At 52.2% G+C, this 12,391-nt stretch overlaps 1 protein-coding gene across 1 annotated transcript in view; it reads right to left on the bottom strand.

Annotated features, from left to right (window-relative positions):
- POC1A (POC1 centriolar protein A) overlaps positions 1-10,719 on the bottom strand; it is a 78,471-nt gene extending 67,752 nt beyond the window's left edge. The window contains exons 1-3 of the mRNA XM_063941321.1: positions 10,504-10,719; positions 3,105-3,189; positions 1,826-1,997 (exon numbers count right to left, since the gene is read on the bottom strand). Coding sequence (XP_063797391.1) covers positions 1,826-1,997; positions 3,105-3,189; positions 10,504-10,515 — 269 coding nt within the window. The 5' untranslated portion in view covers positions 10,516-10,719. The remainder of the gene's footprint in view (positions 1-1,825; positions 1,998-3,104; positions 3,190-10,503) is intronic.
- Between the last annotated feature and the right edge of the window lie 1,672 nt (positions 10,720-12,391).

Raw genomic sequence — 12,391 nt, 5'->3', positions numbered from 1 at the left:
CACACTCAGGGAAATCTCTAATCTGGAGACAGTTTCCCCACAAGGCCCTTTGGAGAGACAGATAGAGAGTATGCCAGCACACACCCAGCGCCAATAACCCTGGAAAAAATTACCCAGATATAGCGCTCTTTTATATATATATATATATATATATATATATATATATATATATATATATATATATATATATATATATATATATATATATATATATATATATATATATATTATATATATATACTGCGCCAATTATGTGCCCCCCCCCCCCCTTCTTTAAAACCCTCTGTCACCGGTGATCAGCAGGGGAGAGTCCGGGAAGCCAGCTTCTCAGCGTGTGCTGTGGAGAAAATGGCGCTGGTGAGTGCTGAGGAACAAGCTCCGCCCCCTCAGTGGCGGGCTTCGGTCCTGCTCTTTTAAATAAACTGGCGGGGAATTCTCATAAATAACACCAAATAAAGTGTATATATCTATATAGCCAGTCCTAGAGGTATAACATTGCTGCCCAGGGCGCCCCCCCTGCGCCCAACAGTGTGCGCTGTGTGTGTTGTGTGGGAGCAATGGCGCGCAGCGTTACCTCGGTGAAGCTCCGAAGTCTTCTGCCTTCCTATACTCACCCGGCTTCTATCTTCCGGCTCTGCGAGGAGGACGGCGGCGCGGCTCTGGGACGAACCGCAAGGGGAGACCTGCGTTTTGACTCCCTCTGGAGCTAATGGTGTCTAGTAGCCTAAGAAGCAGAGCCTAACATTTAAGTAGGTCTGCTTCTCTCTCCTATGTCCCACGATGCAGGGAGCCTGTTGCCAGCAGGTCTCCCTGAAAATAAAAAAACCTAACAAAATACTTTTCTCCAGGAAACTCAGGAGAGCTCCCTGTAATGCACCCAGTCTCCTCTGGGCACAGTATCAAACTAAGGTCTGGAGGAGGGGCATAGAGGGAGGAGCCAGTGAACACCCATACCTAAAGTATTTGTTAGTGCCCATGTCTCCTGCGGAGTCAGTCTATTCCCCATGGCCCTTACGGAGTCCCCAGCACCCTCTAGGACGTAAGAGAAAAAAAAAATGAAATAAAATGGTGTTGGAAGTGTTTTAAACAAGTGTTAACATAATTCAATTATTAAAAAAAAACCCAATATCTGAAGTGTTTGGAAAACATACTAGCCAGTTAAGTAGTTAAAAAGAGAACAACCCTGAAATCCCAAATCTCTGTTGAGACAACTCTTGCACCAACAATAAGGCCATTAATAAATAACATTATTTCGTAACATCCTAGTGTTATTTGTTGCTTACTACTATTTAGCAGCTTTCTACCACCAACGCACGCAGTGACAATCCACAGCCAGCAGATGGCGCTGTTACACCAGCAGATGTAAGCAGAGGAATAACACGCCTAGGTTTCTTGGGTGGAAAAGTGGCATTAGGAGACGTGCAATAAAATGCCAATTGGTATATATAGCTGCTGACCCAATAGGATTATCTGACGCATTACTTCTCCAAGACCATTAACCTAAAGTGGCTTCTGGTGTTCTAGTCATATGCTGTATAATACAGTACAAAATGTAATCATGTGAAAAGGGAAACGGATCGCATTATGCCAGGACTGTGTCACATGAGTGGTCAACGGGAAGATTTAAGAGGAGATATTTGGGATTTATGGCACACAGACAAGCAGAACAATCTTATAGGATCTAGGACATTTCTGCCACATGAATATCATTAGACCCCTTCCCCATATTACCAGGAAAGGGTTCTTGTGCCTCTGTATTGCGTTATTATGGTTCCCATGAGCTGAAGACAAAGTAACACTTGTAATATATAAAGCCAACACTTACACGCTGGGGACCCACAGGCGCACGGTTTTGTCTCTGGACGCCGACGCGAGGAGATGACCGGAGGGCGAGAACTCCACAGACATTACAGCGTCTTTATGGCCGACGAAGCGATAAGCTCTCATCTGCGCTTTCATGTTCCAGACCATGACACACGAATCCATGGAACCACTGGCTGTAACGGTAACAGCACGCGTGAATTACTATACGTCACGGAGCATATACAGCAAGCTAGCCAGATTCTCTATAAATATATATGTTCCCAAACTCCTATACACGATGACGGACGAAAACCGCGTTCAGTCCCAGCGCATGAGAGCGTCCTCCCCAGCGGTGACCAGAGAGTGATGGTGGATCAGGACGATGAGGCCCCAGTGTTTACCCCTTGCGTCTATGTACTAATAACTTCAGAGAAGTAACAATCATTACGCACAATATGAGGCTGAATTTGGCTCCATATTGCGTGCACAGAATTAACGCGAACACACACACAGAGTTGGATCAATGACCGCCAGCACGCAATTAATGCTAGCAAGCAACTGCCCCTGGTGTAAAAGATCTGTCTGAAAACGGTGTAATTACGCTGAGCTCTACATGACCGGCATTTCCGCCGTATATGACCTTTGCCTACATGCAAGCTCCCCGCTGCCACCCGTTGTGTTCCTTACGCTGCAAGTGGAAATGTGACGAGTTACGTACGGCTCTATATCGCCCATAGATACGTGCGCTTGTGTCCAGCGCTACATCAGCAACGCGTTATCTGTATCCCCGCTAGCACAATCAGACCTGATCGCTCGCTAGCTATTTTTTGCAGAGCAGCAATCAGATAGTCGCGGCCTATGGTGGAGTGTATTTTAGCTGTGCAAGTGTGCGATCGCAAGTGCAGCCGAGCGATACAAAAATGTTTTGTGCAGTTTCTGAGCTGCCCAGAACTTACTCAGCCGCTGCGATCACTTCAGCCTGTCCGGGCCCGGAATTGATGTCAGACACCCGCCCTGCAAACGCTTGGACACGCCTGCGTTTTCCCAAACACTCCCAGAAAACGGTCAGTTGACACCCACAAACGCCTTCTTCCTGTCAATCTCCTTGTGATCGGCTGTGCGAATGGATTCTTCGCAAAACCCATCGCTCAGCAACGATCCGCTTTGTACCCGTGCGACGTGCCTGCGCACTGCGGTGCATACGCTGTTCTGACCTGATCGCAGCGCAAAAACCTAGCGCGCGATCAGGTCTGAATGACCCCCATAGTCCCCTAGGTGCTCTCGCAGTGTAAGACTCTCACCTATCTGCTTCATGTTAGGATTGAAGTCCACACTCGTCACGGTGTCTCTGTGGCCTTTAAAATGGCGCTCCAGCGAAGGATCATCCTAAAAGAAATAAAAGATGTATAGATATTTGTCCACAAAATAACAGTCAAACTACAGGATATATAACTAGACCACAGAATTCTCCACTGGGCCAACTACCAAACCTTGTGTTACAACCAAGGCTAAGGGACTAGTTACACAAGTAACCGGCATCCTGCGTTGTGGGAGGACATTACACAATCCAGCTTCCATTTGCTGATGGTTCTGTGTTTACTCATGTGTAGAACATCTGCTGGAAAACTTCAATAATGGTGGTGAAGGATCCAAAGCACAGGTAAAATCACTACTATGCTCATTCATCATTATTGCACCCTTCTGAGCTGGGGACCATTCCTAACGTTACCGCGCCCTTCCAGCAGAGGTCCCCCCACCCAGCTTTACCACACCCTCCCAGCAGAGATCCCTTCCTATCATTACCACACCCGTCCAGCGCCCTCTAAGTCAGGTCAACGCTGGGTGCCAGGAGGTGTAAGAAAAATGCCGGACAGGGGCAATTATAAAAAAAGGCCCTGTTACAGATCAGGTACTTAGACCCTCTTGCCCTACCCAACGCTACCGATTTACTGGCTGGCGTATGTCTGCTGGCTAGTCGTGTCAGCATTCTCCTATAGCTGCAGTCCAACGCCGCCATCTTGCCTCCATTAGCCGAGTTAGTTTCAATCATTCACAGCATTCCTTCGATTCACATGACTTTCACATCCAATCTTGTGCTAGAGCTCCCTATATAAACTGCTCTCTGCCACCTGTCCATTGCCAGCACGACAGGTCTCCTAGTCTCCTGACAGAAGCGGTGCCCAGTTCCTGAGCTTCACCACGTGTTTTACTTCCAAATCAGAATTGCGCTCACAGGGCCTAATTAAGACCTGACTGCAACAGCAATTATTCTCTCTAATGGGCAAAACCATGTGCACTGCACGTAGGGCAGATGTAACATGTGCAGCGAGAGTTAGATTTGGGTGGGGTGTGTTCAAACTGAAATCTAAATTTCAGTGTAAAAATAAGCAGCTCGTACGTACCCTGCACAGAAACAATATAACCAACACAAATCTAACTCTCTCTGCACATGTTACATCTGCCCAACCTGCAGTGCACATGGTTTTGCCCATTAGAGAAAAAAATTGCTGTTGCGATCAGGTCTGAATTAGGCCCATAGCGTGTTACAGACTGATCCACTCTGTTCTCATAGCACTCATCTAGGGTGTAGTATGGTATGCCGGCGGTCGGGCTCCTGGCGACCAGCATACCAGCGCCGGGAGCCCGACCGCCGGCATGCCGACAGTGTGGCGAGCGCAAATGAGCCCCTTGCGGGCTCGCTGCGCTCGCCACGCTGCGGGCACGGTGGCGCGCTACGCTATTTTATTCTCCCTCCAGGGGGGTCGTGGACTTCCACGAGGGAGAATAAGTGTCGGTATGCCGGCTGTTGGGATTCCGGCGCCGGTATACTGTGCGCCGGGATCCCAAGAGCCGGCATACTGAAGACCACCCCTCATCTATACTAAGGGGGTTGTTCAGGTTTGTTAGCAAACCAAAAAAGCACACTAGGCGAAACCATGTGCACTGCAGGTGAGGCAGATGTAACATGTGCAGAGAGAGTTAGATTTGGGTGGGTTATATTGTTTCTGTGCAGGGTAAATACTGGCTGCTTTATTTTTACACTGCAATTTAGATTTCAGTTTGAACTCACCCCACCCAAATATACTCTCTCTGCACATGTTACATCTGCCCCACCTGCAGTGCACATGGTTTTGACCATTAGTGTGCTTTTTTGGTTTGTTAACAAACCTGAATAAGACCCTAGGTTATAAGCCTGGATTTACGCTCCTCTGCTATATTGCATATAGGCGGTACTGAATGAGAAGGATCATTCACCCTCCTCGTTTCATGAATTCTAGTGTAAGCCAGTCCAGCCCTGTGGCCCCAGGCACACTGAGGACTCAGAACCTGACCGGCCCTAGAGAGAACACTGGTTAGGTAGTTGGCCGCAGGAAGGTTCATTTGGCCAACTACCAAACCTGGGGGGGTGATCCAGATCCGATTGCTGGGCTGCGTTTTTGCACAGTGGGCGATCAGGTCCTGACTGCACATGCACCGCAATGCGCACGCACGTCTGACAACAACAACGGGGTTCACTGGTCAGTGACGGGATGGTGTGAAAAATCCGTTTGCACGGGCGTTCGCAAGGTGAATGACAGGAAGGGGCCGTTTGTGGGTGGCAACTGAGCGTTTATAGGGAGTGTCCGGAAAATCACAGGCGTTCCCAAGCGTGTTCAGGGAGGGTGTCTGATGTCAGCTCCGGCTCCAATCAGCCTGATGTGATCGCACTGTAGGAGTAAGTCCTGTCCTGCGCACACACTGGATTTTCGCAGCTCGGTGTACACATGCAGTCGCAGACTTGCACGGCGAATTTACACTTCCCCTGGAGGCGGCGACTATCTGAGCGCAGGACAGCACAGTTAGCAGCCCAGCGATCAGATCTGAATTACACCCCTTGCGACTCGCCCCCTCCTTTCTCCCTGTAGATTGTATGCTCTTGTGACCAGCCAGTACTTTGCCCTTGGTTTCTGTCTGAAACAGATTAAAGGTTGGTGCAGTCGCTAACGAAAATGTCTGTTGGGCAGTAACTGGTGCAACGAGCGGTAAGTTCTACAGAACGCGGCGCACTAATGCTGCAGACCACAATGAAACAATGAATGTTGCATGCGGCACCCAGAACGTGTCCAGCAGCGTCTGCCCCTGGATGCCTCCTCTTCTACGTCATGTGCTAAACTAGATGGCTCTGCCTGCGCCGTCCCATTATTCCTAAAGGGGGGGGGGGGGGGGGGACAGTGAGCAGCTGGTGGGGAGAGTTATCCCTGTGGTTCTATGACCAGAGACGTCAGAGAAACCTCTCATTAGCTCTCCGCCTGCTCTATCACCATCCTCCATTATCTTCTGTGGCTTATTTGTGGCCCCGCTGTGTCCCAGTCTCTGGCTCGCTGACCCGTCTAATGCATTTTCATCACCCATATATGAAGGTAGGAACCAGGACGGGGGGGGGGGGGGGGGGGGAGGGGGGGTTGCCATAGCAGCAGGGGGGTGGAGCCGTAGCGGGGGCGGAGGCGGCACTGGGGGATGAGATCATCTCCGCGTCGCCTCTCTCAAAGTAGTAAACGGGTCTCGGGTCAAATCCATTTACGCTGCCACTGACCCGGTATTCAACCCGGACAGGGGCGTATTTACCCATTGGCCAGGATGGCACTCGCCAGGGGCACCAGCCGAGCAGGGGGCGCCGCCCGAAGGTGCCACCCTCGGCCAATGGGTGGAAACCCTTAAGCTGTCTGGCAATACCTGCTGTGTCAAGCTGCCTGTGCATTGCCTGGGATGGAGGGGGGAGGATCGCTCAGCAGGCAGGAGCCGGCGCCGCAATGCACTACAGGGAAGAAACTGAAAATAAACTACAACTCCAAGCCACCCTTGCTGTTGGGAGCTCCTGGCGGTAAGGGCTGCTGGAACCTGTAGTTTATTTTCAGTTTCTTCACGTAGTTTGGTGCAGTACCGGACACCGGCGCCAGCTCCTGCCTGCTGAGCGAACCTCCACCCTCCATCCCTGGCAGCTCGGCACAGCAGGTATTGCCAGACACTACGGCTATCTGCTGGGATGTTGTGGGGTGGGGACTAGGGCTATGTGCTGGGAGGGGGGTGGGGACTAGGGCTATGTGCTGTGTGGGGAGGCTATGTATGTGCTAAGGGTGTACTACAGCTATGTGCTGGGAGGGGGACGGGGACTAGGGCTATGTGCTGGGAGGGGGACGGGGACTAGGGCTATGTGCTGGGAGGGGGAGGGGGACTAGGGCTATGAGCTGGGAGGGGGACTAGGGCTATGTGCTGGGAGGGGCATGGGGACTAGGGCTATGTGCTGGGAGGGGCATGGGGACTAGGGCTATGTGCTGGGAGGGGCATGGGGACTAGGGCTATGTGCTGGGAGGGGCATGGGGACTAGGGCTATGTGCTGGGAGGGGCATGGGGACTAGGGCTATGTGCTGGGAGGGGCATGGGGACTAGGGCTATGTGCTGGGAGGGGCATGGGGACTAGGGCTATGTGCTGGGAGGGGCATGGGGACTAGGGCTATGTGCTGGGAGGGGCATGGGGACTAGGGCTATGTGCTGGGAGGGGCATGGGGACTAGGGCTATGTGCTGGGAGGGGCATGGGGACTAGGGCTATGTGCTGGGAGGGGCATGGGGACTAGGGCTATGTGCTGGGAGGGGCATGGTGACTACGGCTATGTGCTGGGAGGGGGATGGGGACTACGGCTATGTGCTGGGAGGGGGACTACGGCTATGTGCTGGGAGGGGGACTACGGCTATGTGCTGGGAGGGGGAGGGGGACTACGGCTATGCGCTGGGAGGGGGAAGGAGACTACGGCTATGTGCTGGGAGGGGGATGGGGACTACAGCTATGTGCTGGGAGGGGGATGGGGACTACAGCTATGTGCTGGGAGGGGGATGGGGACTACAGCTATGTGCTGGGAGGGGGATGGGGACTACGGCTATGTGCTGGGAGGGGGATGGGGACAAGGGCTATGTGCAGGGAAGGGTGGACGGGGACTATGGCTATGTGCTTGGGGAGGTGAGGGGCTATGTGCAGGAAGGAGGACTATGCTAGCAGGGAACTATTGTTATGTGTTGGGAGGGGGGTGGGGACTACCGTATGACTGTGTTGGGAGAGGGAGACTACGGCTATGTGCTGGGGGGACTGCGGCTATTGCTTGGGGAGGTGGGGGCTAAGGCTATTTACTGGGAGGGGGCTACGGCTATTTACTGGGGAGGGGTATGGGGATGACTGTGGGGCTTATCTGGCACTGTGGGGGCATATGTGTATCTGGCACCGTGGGGGCATATCTGGCACTATGAGCGCATATCTAGCACCGTGGGGGCATATCTGGCACTATTGGGTCATATGTCTATCACACCTCCATGTTCACTGACCACGCCCCATGTGGCCACACCCATTTTTGTCACACACAGTACCACTACGAATTTCTTTCTACGTGCACAACTGGGTAGTACACTGCACTTCTTTGCATTACTTTTTGATTATACTATCTGGCCTGGGGTGGCATTGCCTCCTCAGCCAGACCAGGCCCTGCTGATGTCTCCTCAGTGTTATAAGAATTACTGTGTGGGCATGTGTAAAGGGAACTGCTACTGTGTGGGCATGATGTGTATAAGGGTTACTACTGTGTAGTAACCCTTTCCAACAAGATCATGTCCCTTTTTTGCACATGCACCTTCCCTATTTCAAATATGGGGAGCACCAGTCCCTTACTTTGCCAGGGGCACCCGGACCTCTAGATACACCCCTGAACCCGGGAATAACCCTTCTTATTACCCGGGTTGAATTACCGGGTCAGGCGACCTAGGAATTCTCCAAGGCCCCTTTTCACATCGCACACTGACCCGTGTCGACATGGCAACATGCCGGGTCGATACCGGGTTATTTTTGCGATATGAAAAGGGCAATACAGTAAGGGGGAACACGTAGTAGGACAAGTCCGTGACACAGAGTCAGAGCGAAACACGGAATATTCTGCTACACAAAGTCAGTGGGAACACTGAATAGGACACTCGTGTACACGCTAGAATGATATATTGTTCTTTCAAGCGATGGATGTTAAATCGGTAGCGGGTTTGTACATTAGATATGTCTGTGAACGATGTGGCCCTGCATCATAGCTAATGACCAATATATCTGCATGTCTGGCTGGGTGTACGGGTGATCCCCCGCCTATACACCGGCAGCAGGGCACGCCGACACAGACGTCACAGCTGATGGTGGATATATCTGCATGTCTGGCTGTGTGTACATGCAGTAGCGGATCTTGCCACAGGCAATAAGAACTTTTGCCCGGGGCGCCGCCTTCCGGAGGGCGCCGCACCATGGCAAGATCCGCCACTGTGCAGTGTGCCCCCCGTCCCGCTGTGATAAGGGAACCAGACGCTACGCGTCTAGTTTCCCATCGTGGCACTGGTCCCCCCCCGCTGTGAAGGGAATCAGACGCTAAGCGTCTAGTTTCCCTTCATGGAGAGGACCTTTGCTGTGCGGTGCGCAATGACGTCATCTCGCACCGCACACCATTGTGACACAGACACTAGGGGTCATAATTGCCCTCTAGTGCCTATGCTGTGCTATGGGAGAGACGTCATGACTGACGTCTCTCCCATAGATCCGAGGAGAAGAGCGTCGCCGGCGGAGGTCTGCAGGTCTGGAATCAGGAGCGGGGATAGTAAGTATACTTTGTTTTTGTTTTTATTTCCTTTCAGCGGCACTACAAATGGGGGCATGACTGACCACGCCCCCGTATTAAGCCACGCCCCTATCTTTTGCCCGGGGCGCCACAAGGGCAAGAACCGGCCCTGTGTACATGTGATCGCCCGCCTATACACCGGCAGCAGGGACCGCCGACACGGATGTTACAGCTGATAGCGGGTCTGGAATCAGGAGCGGGGATAGTAAGTATACTTTGTTTTTGTTTTTATTTCCTTTCAGCGGCACTACAAATGGGGGCATGACTGACCACGCCCCCATATTAAGCCACGCCCCTATCTTTTGCCCGGGGCGCCACAAGGGCAAGAACCGGCCCTGTGTACATGTGATCGCCCGCCTATACACCGGCAGCAGGGACCGCCGACACGGACGTTACAGCTGATAGCGGATATATCTGCATGTTGTCTGGATGTGTGTACGGGTGATCCACCACCCATACACCGGCAGCAGGGACCGCCGACACAGACGTCACAGCTGATGGCGGATATATCTGCATGTCTGGCTGTGTGTACAGGCGATCCACCGCCCCTGCCTATACACCGGCAGCAGGGACCACCGACACAGACGTCACAGCTGATGGCGGATATATCTGCATGTCTGGCTGTGTGTACGGGCGATCCACCGCCTATACACCAGCTGCAGGGACCGCCGACACAGATGTCACAGCTGATGGTGGATATATCTGCATGTCTGGCTGTGTGTACAGGTGATCCGCCGCCCCCTCGCCCATACACCGGCTGCAGGCACCGCCGACACAGACGTCACAGCTGGGCACGCAAATTCCAATGCCAACCCAGCTGTGACACCAGGAGTGACATACAGTATAGTGTGCGCCCAGCATTAGGGTGCACCATGCTCAGGGCTGCACCAGGTCATGTGACAGGCAGGGGGTATGGTGGCATGCAGTGTGATATCTATATATAGCAGCAGCAGAGCACCACACAGGTCACTACTACCCCCAGCATGCCCAGACTGCTGACAGTGACAGACCCCGGAGACACGCACTTACCGGCTGCTCCATGCTGCTGTTGGCTGGCGGCGGCTCGTCTTCTCCGTTCAGTCACAGCCAGCAGCCGCTCTCCGCTTCGGCCAGAGACGGGTTACCGTAAAGCGCGCCTCTCAGGCCGCCTTCAATCTGATAGGCTGAGATGCGGCGGGGCGGGGCTAACGGGCTGTGCAGCCTGGTTGCTAGGAGATATCATACGCGACTATCTTGTAGAACCCGGAAAAGAGTACGAGCAGCGGCAGCCCCTCCCCTCTGACGCCGTCAGGTCATGTGACTGCTGTGGTCACGTGCTACAAAGTGTGGGCAGCCGGAGGCATGCGCAGGGTACAGACACGCCTCCCTACAGTGACTGACCAATGGTCTTCTCCGGGAGGCGTGAAAGGGCGGCGCTATGTGCCATAAGAGGGCCAATCAGAAAGCAAACTAGTAAAAGGTAAGCAGCCTGGAGGAGGTGGGTGGACTACTCCATCCTCCGGGTTGCAGCACTGTATAGTGGAGTACTTTGCTCCGGACCGCCTTTCACCCTCTTCCGGCCTTCTGCCAGAGGCAGAACGGTTTCTGCATAGTGAGAGGAGAACGCTTTATGTTTCATGGGGATGTAGGACCCCACATTGTGGTGCACATTGGGGGGGGCTTCCTCCTCACATAAGTTTTTGCCTCTGGAACTAGGTGGAGGTGTGGAGGCTTACCTACCTGTCTGCAACGGAGTCCCATTTCATGTTTTCATTTCAAAAGTATTCTTGTACCTGGGGAGGTTTTATCAGGGAGGCATATACATACCTCCCAACATGGCCCATTCCAGAAGGAACACCTACCTCCCAACATGTCCCATTTCAGGAGGAACACCTGGTCCAGGACTTCCCTGTAACTGTATGCTTGCCTCCCCTCTGGTGCAGCACCTTATCCTAGGGATGGCCATTGATGATTCCTATCATTGATGGCTTTTGGCTGATGTAGAATACAATTGCATTCGATGTGGGAGAACCAGATGGTTTCCCTCCATCGACGGCATAACCACATTTTTATTTTATTTTTTTAACTAGGTACCGGGACCCGACACCCACGAAGCCATGCCCCCGGCCCCTGATTGGCCCGCAGCTTGCTTAATACTAAAGTAGGGGGTGACCATCGATGGCCGAAACCATTGATGTTCCCTTACAGATGGTTTCCCACCATTGAGGTTATCCATCGATAGATAACCCACCGATGGCCATCCCTACCTTATCCAATAGCTATCTCACCACAGGTGCTGGTGTGATATAGTAAGAGGGAGGTCCGGGAACAGAGCATTTGTCCCCCCTGGGATGGGCCATATTGGGAGGCCTGTATTTAGAAACACCCATAAACCCCACACAGCTATTACCTATGTACCCCCAAAGTTATAACATTACATCCCCGTTATAATCTCAGTAAATGTGATATTTCTATAACGTGCATACAGATGTCCTCTGTAGGACTGTTCCCGGAAAGAGAATAACGCGGGGGCTGATGTCATGTGCTACACTTACCCTGGCCTTATGGAAGCTGCGATGTGAAACCTTGCTCAGCTGTGATCTGTGAACTAGGTGTCTATGTACTAAGCCTCCAAGAGAGATAAAGTACCAGCAAATCCGCTCCTGTTATGTTATAAGCTGATTGGCTGGTACTTTGTCTCTCTCCACTTTTTCAATCTCCAAGTCTTAGTACATAGACCCCATGGGCAGGGGGAAATACTCGCATTAAGAGGCATAGAAGTGGTCTCCAGCCTTGTCATGGGATTTCTAGAAGCCACAATTTACACCTTTGTTGTAATTTGATTGAAAACGACAATTATTGGGGTAATATTCCCAAAGATGAGAGAGAGCCTCACTCATCAGGAGTAACGGAAACATTGAGGAAATGCCGCAGCTCC

Source organism: Pseudophryne corroboree, chromosome 9 (genome assembly GCF_028390025.1).
Source record: "Pseudophryne corroboree isolate aPseCor3 chromosome 9, aPseCor3.hap2, whole genome shotgun sequence".
Lineage (NCBI taxonomy): Eukaryota > Metazoa > Chordata > Amphibia > Anura > Myobatrachidae > Pseudophryne > Pseudophryne corroboree.
Note: the sequence above shows the minus strand (reverse complement) of the source record. Positions and strands in the feature narration are given on the sequence as shown.